This window comes from Tursiops truncatus, chromosome 3, assembly GCF_011762595.2.
Source record: "Tursiops truncatus isolate mTurTru1 chromosome 3, mTurTru1.mat.Y, whole genome shotgun sequence".
Lineage (NCBI taxonomy): Eukaryota > Metazoa > Chordata > Mammalia > Artiodactyla > Delphinidae > Tursiops > Tursiops truncatus.
Window position 1 is genome coordinate 94,748,007 of NC_047036.1, and position 14,327 is coordinate 94,762,333.

The 14,327-nt window shown below is 39.5% G+C and overlaps 1 protein-coding gene across 1 annotated transcript in view; it reads left to right on the forward strand.

The window, feature by feature from the left end:
- The window catches only part of LVRN (laeverin), an 80,576-nt gene that overhangs the window by 29,857 nt on the left and 36,392 nt on the right, over positions 1-14,327 (forward strand). Inside the window, exons 4-6 of the mRNA XM_019940860.3 lie at positions 4,591-4,717; positions 11,163-11,317; positions 12,764-12,877. Coding sequence (XP_019796419.2) covers positions 4,591-4,717; positions 11,163-11,317; positions 12,764-12,877 — 396 coding nt within the window. The remainder of the gene's footprint in view (positions 1-4,590; positions 4,718-11,162; positions 11,318-12,763; positions 12,878-14,327) is intronic.

Below are 14,327 nucleotides of genomic sequence, written 5' to 3' on the forward strand. Positions count from 1 at the left end.
TTGGCAGGTTGTGCATTTCTAAGAATTTGTCCATTTCTTCCAGGTTGTCCATTTTATTGGCATAGAGTTGTTTGTAGTAATCTCTCATGATCTTTTGTATTCCTGCAGTGTCAGTTGTTACTTCTCCTTTTTCATTTCTAATTGTATTGATTTGAGTCTTCTCCCTTTTTTTCTTGATGAGTCTGGCTAATGGTTTATCAATTTTGTTTATCTTCTCAAAGAACCAGCTTTTAGTTTTATTGATCTTTGCTAGCATTTCCTTCACTTCTTTTTCATTTATTTCTGATCTGATCTTTATGAGTTCTTTCTTTCCGCTAACTTTGGGGTTTTTTGTTCTTCTTTCTCTAATTGCTTTAGGTGCAAGGTTAGGTTGTTTATTCGAGATGTTTCCTCTTTCTTAAGGTAGGGTTGGATTGCTATAAACTTCCCTCTTAGAACTGCTTTTGCTGCATCCCATAGGTTTTGGGTCATCGTGTCTCTATTGTCATTTGTTTCTAGGTATTTTTTTATTTCCTCTTTGATTTCTTCAGTGATCACTTCGTTATTAAGTAGTGTATTGTTTAGCCTCCATGTGTTTGTATTTTTTACAGATCTTTTCCTGTAATTGATATCTAATTTCATAGCGTTGTGGTCGGAAAAGATACTTGATAAAATTTCAAGTTTCTTAAATTTACCAAGGCTTGATTTGTGACCCAAGATATGATCTACCCTGGAGAATGTTCCATGAGCACTTGAGAAGAAAGTGTGTTCTATTGTTTTTGGGTGGAATGTCCTATAAATATCAATTAAGTCCATCTTATTTAATATATCATTAAATGTGTTTCCTTATTTATTTTCATTTTGGATGATCTGTTCATTGGTGAAAGCGGGGTGTTAAAGTCCCCTACTATGATTGTCTTACTGTCGATTTCCCCTTTTATGGCTGTTAGCATATGCCTTTTGTATTGAGGTGCTTCTATGTTGGGTGCATAAATATTTACAACTGTTATAGCTTCTTCTTGGATCGATCCCTTGATCATTATGTAGTGTCCTTCTTTGTCTCTTCTAATAGTCTTTATTTTAAAGTCTATTTTGTCTCATGTGAGAATGTGAGAATTGCTACTCCAGCTTTCTTTTGGTTTCCATTTGCATGGATAGCTTTTTCCATCCCCTTACTTTCAATCTGTATGTGTCTCTAGGTCTGAAGTGGGTCTCTTGTAGACAGCATATATATGGGTCTTGTTTTTGTATCCATTCAGCCAATCTGTGTCTTTTGGTGGGAGCATTTAGTCAATTTACATTTAAGGTAAATATTGATATATATGTTCCTATTCCCATTTTCTTAATTGTTTTGGGTTCGTTATTGTAGGTCTTTTACTTGTCTTTTGTTTCTTGCCTAGAGAAGTTCCTTTAGCATTTGTTGTACAGCTGGTTTGGTGGTGCTGACCTCTCTCAGCTTTTGCTTGTCTGTAAAGGTTTTAATTTCTCCATCAAATCTGAACGAGATCCTTGCTGGGTAGAGTAATCTTGGTTGCAGGTTTTTCTCCTTCATCACTTTAAATATGTCCTGCCAGTCCCTTCTGGCTTGCAGAGTTTCTGCTGAAAGATCAGCTGTTAACCTTATGGGGATTCCCTTGTGTGTTATTTGTTGTTTTCCCCTTGCTGCTTTTAATACGTTTTCCTTGTATTTAATTTTTGACAGTTTGAATAATATGTGTCTTGGCGTATTTCTCCTTGGATTTATCCTGTATGGGAGTCTCTGTGCTTCCTGGACTTGATTAAGTATTTTCTTTCCCATATTAGGGAAGTTTTCAACTATAAACTCTTCAAATATTTTCTCAGTCCCTTTCTTTTTCTCTTCTTCTTCTGGAACCCCTATAATTCGAATGTTGGTGCATTTAATGTTGACCCAGAGGTCTCTGAGACTGTCCTCAGTTTTTTTCATTCCTTTTTCTTTATTCTGCTCTGCAGTAGTTATTTCCAGTATTTTATCTTCCAGGTCACTTATCCGTTCTTCTGCCTCAGTTATTCTGCTATTGATCCCATCTAGAGTAGTTTTAATTTCATTTATTGTGTTGTTCGTTGTTGTTTGTTTCATCGTTAATTCTTCTAGGTCCTTGTTAAATGTTTCTTGCATTTTGTCTATTCTATTTCCAAGATTTTGGATCATCTTTACTATCATTATTCTGAATTCTTTTTCAGGTAGACTACCTATTTCCTCTTCATTTGTTAGGTCTGGTGGGTTTTTATCTTGCTCCTTCATCTGCTGTGTGTTTTTCTTTCTTCTCATTTTGCTTATCTTACTGTGTTTGTGGTCTCCTTTTTGCAGGCTGCAGGTTCGTAGTTCCCGTTGTTTTTGGTGTCTGTCCCCAGTGGGTAAGGTTGGTTCAGTGGGTTGTGTAGGCTTCCTGGTGGAGGGGACTAGTGCCTGTGTTCTGGTGGATGAGGCTGGATCTTGTCTTTCTGATGGGCAGGTCCACATCTGGTGGTGTGTTTTGGGGTGTCTGTGGACTTATTATGATTTTAGGCAGCCAATCTGCTAATGGGTGGGGTTGTGTTCCTGTCTTGCTAGTTGTTTGGCACGGGGTGTCCAGCACTGTAGCTTGCTGCTTGTTGAGTGAAGCTGGCTGCTAGTGTTGAGATGGAGATCTCTGGGAGATTTTCACCGTTTGATATTATGTGGAGCTGGGAGGTCTCTTGTGGACCAGTGTCCTGAAGTTGGCTCTCCCACCTCAGAGGCACAGCACTGACTCTTGGCTGTAGCACAAAGAACCTTTCATCCACACGGCTCAGAATAAAAGGGAGAAAAAGTAGAAAGAAAGAATTAGTAGAAGTAGAAAGAAAGGAGGAAGGGAGGGAGGGCGGAAGGAAGGAAGGAATGAAGGAAGGAAGGAAAAAAAGAAATAAAGAAAGAAGATAAAGTAAAATAAAATAAAGTAAGATAAAATATAATAACTTTATTAAAATAAAAAATAATTATTAAGAAAAAAATTCAAAAAAAAAAAACGGACGGATAGAACCCTAGGACAAATGGTGGAAGCAAAGCTATACAGACAAAATCTCACACAGAAGGATACACATACACACTCACAAAAAGAGGAAAAGGGGGAAAAATCATAAATCTTGCTCTCAAAGTCCACCTCCTCAATTTGGGATGATTGGTTGTCTATTCACATATTCCACAGATGCAGGGTACATCAAGTTGATTGTGAAGCTTTAGTCCGCTGCTCCTGAGGCTGCTGGGAGAGATTTACCTTTCTCTTCTTTGTTCTCACAGCTCCCAGGGGCTCAGCTTTGGATCCGGCCCCGCCTCTGCGTGTAGGTCGCCAGAGGGCGTCTGTTCTTCGCTCAGACAGGACAGGGTTAAAGGAGCAGCTGCTTCAGGAGCTCTGGCTCACTCAGGCCGTGGGGAGGGAGGGGCATGGAGTGCGGGGCGGGCCTGCGGTGGCAGAGGCCGGCGTGATGTTGCACCAGCGTGCCGTGCGTTCTCCTGGGAAGTTGTCCCTGGATCCCGGGACCCTGGCCGTGGCGGGCTGCACAGGCTCCCCGGAAGCAGAGTGTGGACAGTGACCTGTGCTCGTACACAGGCTTCTTGGTGGCGGCAGCAGCAGCCTTAGCGTCTCATGCCCATCTCTGGGTCCGCGCTTTTAGCCACGGTTTGCGCCAGTCTCTGGAGCTCCTTTAAGCAGTGCTCTTAATCCCCTCTCCTCGCGCAACAGGAAACAAAGAGGGAAGAAAAATTCTCTTGCCTCTTCGGCAGGTCCAGACTTTTCCCCTGGACTCCCTCCCTCCTGGCCAGCCGTGGTGCACTAACCCCCTGCAGGCTGTGTTCACACCGCCAACCCCAGTCCTCTCCCTGCGCTCCGACCGAAGTCCAAGCCTCAGCTCCCAGCCCCGCCCGCCCCTGCGGGTGAGCAGACAAGCCTCTCGGGCTGGTGAGTGCCTGTCGGCCCTGCTCCTCTGTGCAGGAATTTCTCCGCTTTGCCCTCTGCACCCCTGTTGCTGTGCTCTCCTCCGTGGCTCCGAAGCTCTCCCCCGTCCGCCACCTGCGGTCTCCTCCCGTGAAGGGGCTTCCTAGTGTGTGGAAACCTTTCCTCCTTCACACCTCCCTCCCACTGGTGCAGGTCTCATCCCTATCCTTTTGTCTCTGTTTATTCTTTTTTCTTTTGCCCTACCCGGGTACGTGGGGGGTTTCTTGCCTTTTGGAAGGTCTGAGGTCTTCTGCCAGCGTTCAGTAGGCGTTCTGTAGGAGTTGTTCCACGTGTAGATGTATTTCTGGTGTATCAGTGTGGAGGAAGGTGATCTCCGCCTCTTACTCTTCCGCCATCTTCCCCTTGTCTCTCCCAGGATTATTTTTGAACTACAAAATTTTACATGTTATTGCAAAAGAGTGAAATAGCACACTTTCTGAGGAACCACTGTTCTCAACTTAGTGAATAGCCTTCTGGGCTTTTCTCATTGTGTGGACACATTCAAACTTTTTATTATGCAGCTTCCTCTTAAAAGATAAGCCTTTGGCTTCAGAGCATCAGGGAACTGGAGCAAGCAGGCTGCCACTTTCCAAAAATCACTACTGCTTTTCCTAATCACTGCTTAATTGTTTCTGTTTAGATACGCATCTGGGCCCGGAAAGAAGCCATCGCAGCTGGAAATGCAGACTTTGCTTTGAACATCACAGGTCCCATCTTCTCTTTTCTGGAGGATTTATTTAATATTAGTTACCCTCTTCCAAAAACAGGTGAGGCATCTTCCCTTACAATGTATTTGATTTCCTATTATGGGGGCCCTGGGTTGAGATCAAAAGGTACCTAGACGGGCCTCCAAGGACCCATTGGCACTTTGCTATTTTTGCTGTTTCGGAGTTAGCCCCGCTGGCTTCCCATCATTATGTCCTACACCTTCCTAAACACACAGGGGCCTGTCTGTTCTTTCTCTGCATCGTTCCATGTGCCCAGTAAGTGCTCGGAGAGCTACCTGGCTTTAGATCCCTCCTGGATACTCACTGGCAACTTACATCCTCCAGACCCTGTCTTCTCTCTTGCATTCTGTCCTTTCCTCTCATAACGTGAGTGTGCAATGCAGTGTTCTGCATCCTTTTAGCCGCTTGTGTGAGTTACTCCAGTTCACTTTAGTAAGGTTTTGTTGGTTTTTCAAAAAATATTCTCTAGCTGTGAGTCATTGGATTAGGACCTGGGGGTCCCATCTGTGAATTTTTGTTGTATAAAATTGGGATCATGTGTGAACATAATATGATCCTCGAAGGAATATGTAAACATTTTATTCCTCATAGATCTGTATGGAATGTCCTTAAAATTATGTGAGCCACTCAGCTCAGAAAGTTGTTCCATGTTTTTTCTATCAAAATTAAGGGTATCATGTAAGTGTGTTTTGTTCCTCTGACAGGTTAGTTAGTTGAAGTCTTGGGGAAAAGTATGTTTGGCCTTTACTGGCATATAGTAGAAGGAAAGTGGGGAGTAAAAATTGGGGAGCTCAAGCTACTTGAACACTGGGAAGCCAGGGGCTCTGCAGCTCAAGCCTTCTGCTGAGGAGGGATGGGGAATGAAGGAATGGGGACTAGCCTTGGCCCCCTCACGGATCCCAGAGGAGATACCCGTCATTTAGAAAGTTGGAGGCAGCAGGAATCTGGGCATGGAGACCAAGTTCTGGCACTTCTGTGGCTGGAAGATCTCAAGATAACCCTTGTATAGGCAAGCAAATTTCCATTTGTCTTTATTTAGATAAGGAGAAGTCCAGAGTTATTCTTGATATCCTGTTCTGTCAAAGCATCTCCTCCATCCAGTTAGTCACCTCCTTATTATCTCCACATCCATCCATTTCTTCCCATCCCCCTCATTCTCCCTAGTTTACATCACCAACAGTTGACCACAACAGCTCTCACTTAGTTTCACCACTTTCGCTCTTGTCTCCTCCAATCCATATTCCACACTGAGGCCAGAGGAATTTTTCCAAAGCAAAATCTGATCATGTTACTCTCCTCTAAAACCTCTCTGTGGCTTCCCATTTGAAGATAAAGTCCAAATTCCACACCCTGTCTTTGGAACAGTGCATCTTTTGCCAACCTCTTGGGGCTTTTCACAGTTTCTCAGAGTAGGAGGGATGCTCTAACACCATCTCTATCCTCTCCTACACTTTCATCTTCCTCTCCTCTCCTTCAGGCTCTTGCACATGCAGTTTGCACATCCTGCCATACCTTTTACCCAACAGGTTGATTCTTATATTTCTCAACTCAGTGCCCCCTCCTCCATGAAGTTTTCCCTGACTCCATCTCTCATGCTTCCACAGCATCCTGTGCACCCCTGCATTCAAGCTCTTGACCTAATAGATCTTAATCATCTCCCCCAGTAGGTCGAGGGCAAGTTGCGGGTCAGGATCTTGACTGCCCTTTTTTAAGTACTCTCAGAGCCTATGACAGTGCTTCTCTCAGAGTGGTAAACAGTAAACATTTTTTTTTGGGGGGGGGGCGGAGGAATAACTACATGCAATGAGTTCAGTAATTCCATGTAAATTGTGGCTAGATTACCAACTCTTGGAAGTCAGGGTTATATTGGCACTTTTTTTGTATCTTTCATAGCATCTCAGCCAATGTTGCTCTGTGAGCACACGTGCAGGTGGTGCTTAGTCAAAACCGCATTTTGATAGATGATTAAAATAAGGAGTTTCAGGCTTCGCTGGTGGCGCAGTGATTGATAGTCTGCCTGCCGATGCAGGGGACACGGGTTCGTGCCCCAGTCCGGGAAGATCCCACATGCCGCGGAGTGGCTGGGCCCATGAGCCATGGCCGCTGAGCCTGTGCGTCCAGAGCCTGTGCTCCGCAGTGGGAGAGGCCACAACAGTGAGAGGCCCGTGTACCGCAAAAAAAAATAAATTAAAAATAAATAAAATAAGGAGTTTCTCTATTACTGGATCTTTAAGAGAAAGATAAACTAATGTTTCCTAATTACTTTAACTTTTGGTTGAGTCATTTAAAAACAAGAACAAACAAACACACAAAAAAAGCAAGAAAGCCAAACCTTCCCTATCAGCATTTCCCACATACTCCTTACCCTTTACTCTCAGTGAGTCAGGTGAAAAGCCTTTTTATTTATTTCTTCCATGGTGTTCTTTTAGCTTACCTTCTTGAGGCTTGCTCAGTTGAATTCTAAGCCTCAGAATCTAAACGATGTGTATATATCTATTACATAGAATAGCATTTTTTTCTTTCTTTCTGCTTTTTTTATTTAAGTATAGTTGATTTACAATGTTTCAGGTGTACAGCAAAGTGATTCAGTTAGATACATATCTATTCTTTTTCAGATTCTTTTCCATTATAGGTTATTATAAGATACTGAATATAGTTCCCTGTGCTATACAGTAGGTCCTTGTTCTATATCTATTTTATATATAGCAGTGTGTATCTGTTTACCCCAAATTCCTAATTTACCCCTTTCCCCCTTACCCCTTTGGTAACCATAAGTTTGTTTTCTGTCTGTGAGTCTATTTCTGTTTTTAAAATAAGTTCATTTGTATCAATATTTTAGATTCCCCATATATGACAGTTGTCTTTCTCTGTCAGACTTACTTCGCTTAGTATGACAATCTCTAGGTCCATCATATTGCTGCAAATGGCATTATTTCATTTTTTTATGGATGAGTAATATTTCATTATGTGTATATATATATATATATACACACACACACACACACACACACACACACACACACACACACACACACATTCATCTGTTGATGGATATTTAGGTTGTATCCATGTCTTGACTATTGTGAATAGTGCTGCTATGAACATTGGGGTGCATGTATCTTTTCAAATTAGAGTTTTCGTCTTTAGAACAACATTTTTTTTTTCTGGTGTTGCTATCATTTTAATTCACTCTGTTTAAAGTCAGAAGTGGACTGAAATATCAAAATATTACAGAGATGATAGAGTTGGCTGTTTGGGTTGTTGTAAGTTTTGAAAGAAAAAGTGGCATCATGATGCTTTTAGGAATAAATATGGGCATTTGAGATTTGCAAACTTTTAAAATGGCAACTTCCCTTTTAAGTTTTTATTTTACTCTTAACTTGTAACTATATCAGGCTAATGATATGTATTGTACATCCCAGCATGATCTGTATTTTTGTAGTAGTAAAACTCAAGTACAATAGAAATCATAAAGCAATGAAATAATGACCATAATCAATTAGAAGCTACTGAGTAAATGAGAATCACCTGTTACTTTCCTAGGTGCTCTGTGAATGCAGAAGTAGATGGCTGAGGCTCTCTGTTCAAGTAGCTCAGTTAGGGAGATAGATTCTACATGTTAAAAGCAAAAGCAACAAATTGCTAAGTATGAGATAACGTACTGGGTAAAAAAAAAACTCTTAAAAGAAAAAGGATTGATAACTGGTAATGGGAGTAGCCCAAATATATAAAGAACACCTACAAATAAATAAGAAAAATACAATATAAAAAAACAAGTAAAAGATATATGAATAGATGTTTTACAGAAAAGGAAATAGATATGACTGATAAACTTATGGAGCGATACTTAGCCTCATTAAGCAATCTGAGAAATGAATATCCAAGGCCACAGTGAGGCACCATTTCATACCATTCAGTTGTCAAAGAGTAGGCATTCTGACAAATGCCAATAGAAAGTGACATTGTTGAAGGGAGTATCAGTTGTTACAACTTTGAAACTTATTTGTTATCTTACAATGTTGATCATTAGAATACCTTAAAACTCAGTAATTCCATTGCTAGATATACCCCAAGAGGAATTTGGGCATATATGTGCCAGAAGACATGTGCAAGAATGTTCATAGCCACACCTTTCATATTAGCCCCAAACTGAAAGCAACCAAAATGGTCACCGATAGGAGAATGGATAGATACAGTGTGGTTCATTCACACAACGGGAAACTATCCAGCAATGAAAATGAAACACTCTTTCTAAAGTTTAAAAACAAAAGAAACCTAAACAATATAATATTTAGGCAATATTATATATAATATTAGCAACAATATATATATTCCCTTGGTTTTTCTTAAACAATGGAATGATAAACACCAAGTTCAGGATAGTGGTGAATCTCTGGAAGAATAAGCCAAAGGTTGAGTTGAGAAGGAGCACAGAGGAAGATGTAAGTCAGCTGTTCCCAAATGTTACCATGCACTGGAATCACTTGCAAGGCTGGTTAAACCACAGATTGCTGCTCCTGACCCCAGAGTTTCTGATTCAGTAGGTCTGGGGTTGGTCCCAGAATTTTTATTTCTGATAAGCTCCCTGGTGGTGCTGATGCTGCCAGTCTGGAAATCAGAATGCGAGTTATTAATAATAATCTAAATTAGGCACAGGCAAGCAATCAAATCTGGCCCACCGCCTATTTTTGTATGGTCCATGAGCTAAGATTGGTTTTTACAATTTTAAATGGTTGAAAAAAATCAAAGGAATAGGGCTTCCCTGGTGGCCCAGTGGTTGAGAGTCCACCTGCCGATGCGGGGGACATGGGTTCGTGCCCCGGTCTGGGAAGATCCCACATGCCGCGGAGCGGCTGGGCCCGTGAGCCATGGCCGCTGAGCCTGTGCGTCTGGAGCCTGTGCTCCGCAACGGGAGAGGCCACAACAGTGAGAGGCCCGTGTACCAAAAAAAAAAAAAAAAAAAAAAAAAATTTGATTTTAAATAGACTTTATTTTTTAGAGCAGTTTTAGGTTTACAGAAAAATTGTGCCCAAGGTGTAGAGAGTCCTCATATACCTCCTCTCCCTCCCCTTGTCCCCAACCCCAGTTTCTCCTATTGTTAACGTCTGACATTGGTGTGGCTTTTTTAAAAATTACAATTGATGAACCTGTATTGATACATTTTTATTAACTAAAGTCCATAGTTTACATTAGAGTTTACTCTTTGTGTTGTACAGTTCTGTGAGTTTTGACAAATGTATATAGTAATGACAGGTCTCTACCATTACAGTATCATACAGATAGTTTCACTGTCATAAAAAATCCCCTGTGCTCTACCTATTCATTCTCCCTCTTTTCCCCAAGTCCCTGATAACTACTGATCTTTTACTGTCTCTATAGTTTTGCCTTTTCCATACTGTTATATACTAACTGGAATCATACCATGTGTGGCTTTTTCAGACTAGCTCCTTTCACTTAGTGACATGCATTTAAGTTTTCTCCGTGTCCTTTCATAGCTTGATAGCTCTTTTTTTTTTTTTTTTTCTTTTTGCGGTACGCGGGCCTCTCACTGCTGTGGCTTCTCCCGTTGTGGAGCACAGGCTCCGGACGCGCAGGCTCAGTGGCCATGGCTCACTGGCCCAGCCGCTCCGCGGCATGTGGGATCTTCCCAGACCGGGGCACGAACCCGTGTCCCCTGCAATGGCAGGCGGACTCTCAACCACTGCGCCACCAGGGAAGCCCAGCTCATTTCTTTTTATCACTGAATAGTACTCTGTTGTATGGCTGTACTACAGTTTCTTTATCCATTCACCTATTAAAAGACATCTTGATTGCTTCCAAGTTTGGGCAGTTATGAATAAGACTGCTATAAATATTCATGTGCATGTTTCTGACATAAGTTTGTGACTCATTTGGGTAAATACCTAGGATCTCAGTTGCTAGACTGTATAGTCAGCCTATGTTTAGCCTTACAAGAAACTGCCAAATTGTCTTCTGACGTGGCTGTACCATTTTGCATTCCCACCAGCAATGAATGAGAGTCTTTGTTGTTCCACATCTTCTCCAGCATTTGGTGTTTTGTTTTGAATTGGTATGTCATGGTATCTCATTGTCATTTTAATTTGAAAATTCCTAATGACATATGATGTTGAGCATGTTTTCATCTGTTTATTTGCCATTTGTATCTCTTTAGTGAAGTGTCTATTTAGATCTTTTGCTAATTTTGTAAAGTTATTTTCTTATTGTTGAGTTTCAAGGGTTCTTTGTATATTTTGAATATAGGTCCTTTGTCAAAAGTATTTAATTTTCATATAGTCAAAACAGTTTATTTTCTGGCTCTGTCTTTGGTATGTCTTTAAAGCCTTCTTTCCCCTTAAATTATAAATATTTACTTGCATTTTTCTTTCAGTAATTTTATGATTTCATTTTGAGATGTTTGTATCTGGAAGTCTCAAATTTTGAGGAAGAGATGATTTCATTTTTCCCTCCATTTAAATCCACTTAGATATAATTGCTTTGCCTACTTTTGACAACCGTGCAATGGAAAACTGGGGACTGTTGATGTTTGATGAGTCATTATTGTTGCTGCAACCAAATGATAAACTAACAGAAAAAAAGACTGTGATCTCCTATATTGTCTCCCACGAGATTGGACATCAGGCACGTGGTAAAACGTTCTTTCTTATTTCACATGAAAATATTCTCCAGCTGCTGTACCAAAAGTAGCGACCCCCCCAAACCCTGCTGTACACCAAATTTTAAAAATTATTTGAAAAGTGGGTCACTGAAAGAAAACAAGGAAGGATCTGTGTAATCAGATCCTGGGTGGATTTGAACTATTGGTGATAAATCACAGTGATGAGAACTTAAAGAACATTCGCAGGTCATATATTTATATCCAAAGAGTAACTGTGTTCCACAAAGTTCTCTTCAGGAATAGTAAGCCAAGCAGAGCTATGATTATTTGCTTTCCATTCCATCTTAAAATAGAGATATTCAAAAAAGTCACTGGAAGATATCCACATTTCATTAGCAGATTATTACAAACTTTTTTTTTTGAGAGAAGTTACAAGTTAAAGGATTATAGTCAATATACTAGTGTCAGTGAGGTGAGCAGTAATTAATCCTTGAGCTGCATCCCCAAAGGTGATGTAAGCAGGATTTATTTCATTAGATCTATATGCTTTTATGCTGTGATTTTTGAAGTTTAGTTATTTGTTTTGATGGAGATTCTCACATCTGCATTTTGACCTTTATAAATCAAGTTTGTCAAGAAAGACGTCATCTAAACTATGATATTGTTATCTTTTTGTTATATGGACTCCTAAGCAGTTTTGGAGAAGAGTGATTTACTGGGATTGAATAACACCCTGTTACACAGTCAACACATGCTTTCACAAGTTTTGATCAGTCACCCAAAGTGTCATTTTTTATTATAGCCTAAATGACACATTGTTTTGGAATACAGGCTGCTATTAGTTCATCACAGCTGTTATATAAGAATTTGGTTAAATACCAGGACGTGGATTTGTTGGTTTTGGAAATTATTGTGTTTTTCTTTCCTGATTCTATTTATCATCTGTTTGACAGTTTCTTTCTGGTAAGCTCAAATAGAAAATAATTATAGCTGTACCACTTTGCAGAACATATGAATACTTGAGTGATTTTTACATGGTGCACATCAAATCATGTCCTGAAAGCACAGTCATTGCTTATAGCAAGATCCTAATGTAGTCTGTTTAGAGGTATAAGATTCTGTAATTAGTAGGTGCTAAGTAAACTTTCAGGACTTCTGCTTTAACTTAACTTTGGGGCAAAATGGACAATTTAAGAACTGCTACTCTAGCTTACCTTATTTTTTAACATCACAATTTTAAAACAAAAATTGCTTTCAGTCATTGAATGTGAAATGATTATTTTAGAAGAAATGCATGACTGACATCTCTTCATGTTAAAACAGCGTCATTTTGGAGTCCTGTTTTCAAGTTTATCACTGATAGCAAAATGCATTTAATTTTGTCTTTGACCTTACATTTATTTCACATGCAATTACAATAAATTTTTCTTAAATTGAATTTAAGAATTTTTTTTTCCCAACTCTAAAAGTGGTTTGGAAACTTGGTTACCATGAATTGGTGGAACAATATCTGGCTCAATGAAGGTTTTGCATCTTATTTTGAGTTTGGAGTAATTAACGACTTCAATCCGAAACTCCCAAGGGTAAGTAGTTTGTTAAGTTAATTATAATTTTTTTCCCTTAATTATAAAAGTAATGCATGTTTATTGTGGAAAGTTTGTAAAATACAGAAAAATATAAGGAATATTAAATTATCTGTAATACCAGAGTTGATCAATTTTATCTTTTTGGTATGTTTTCTTTTTCCAGACTTTTATTATTATAAATATTCCTAAAAGACAATTACACAAAAATGTGTAATACCCTTTCTACTTCATACTATATCAAGAGCATTTTCACAAATCATTAAATCATTTTTGAAAACAAGATTTTTAAGGGTTGCCTAATATTTTATCATATCACCTTATAAGGTGTATATATGTAATATTTCCCTACTATTAGATTTTAGGTTATTTTCATTTATTTCTACCTAGACTAAATTTTAAAGCACTTGTAATCAGTAGTCTATGGCTTTAATGATAAGAATATGCTATGTTATATACTATAAATATTATGTTACATATAATATAGCTGATATTACATATAATACTAATAGCTGATATTGTATCTATTATAGCTGATATTCTTTTGCTGTTTTGAGTAAATAGTAATATGGAAAAATAAACTTATGGATGGGCAAATCTGATTATTTCAACTGTAAGTTATGGTTCTAATATTTTATTTAGAGTAATTAGATAGTGCTTTCAGAATCGCATGATAAAGCCAAATTGATTTTATTTGATTTAGGTGTTTAAATGTTTAAATTTAATACCATCTTTTGACACAGACCTCACTTTTTCACTCCAAGCCAGGGGTCCTTTCTCCCCCTCTGTTCCTGCCTCCTGCCATCCCTCTGATGCTCAGAGCTGCTGTTTCTGCTGCTCTTTGCTGGCCTTTCTCTCATCTCCCCTCCCAAGTGTTTCCAAGGCTCAATTTTTGGCCTCTTTCCTCCCTTCCCTACCCTCGCTCATTCAGAGTATATTGCCATTTGAAATGCTGATCTCCACTGGCCAGATCTTCTTTACAGGCTAAATTTATTCACTTTGATGGAGAGTCTAAGATTGTGTTCTTTCTATTATATTGGTTGTAAATTTTCCCTCTTATGAAAGGAGGGAGATGGTAGGTAGATATTTGGTTTTTGTTGATTAAAAGGTTGGCAGAATAAAAAGTTGACAGACCTCTCTTGGTGCCACAGAAACTTAAAAAAAAAAAAAATCCTTTTTTACCTGTTAGTGAAATTGTACTTTCTGGGAAGCACTGATGTAGCAGCCTCTTACTGCCCCAGTTCCATGCCACCCACTCTGCCCTTTGCAAACATCCTATAAAATGCCCACCATCACATAGTCCAGCCATTCTGCAGTACCTCTGCTCTTCCTCCCCTGGATTGGGCATCATTATATAGATCAGCAGAATGAAGTATTGAAAAGTTAATTGACTCGCCCAAGGTCATTTGCCTGATTGAGGCAGAACTGTGATTACATTCCAGTTACCTGG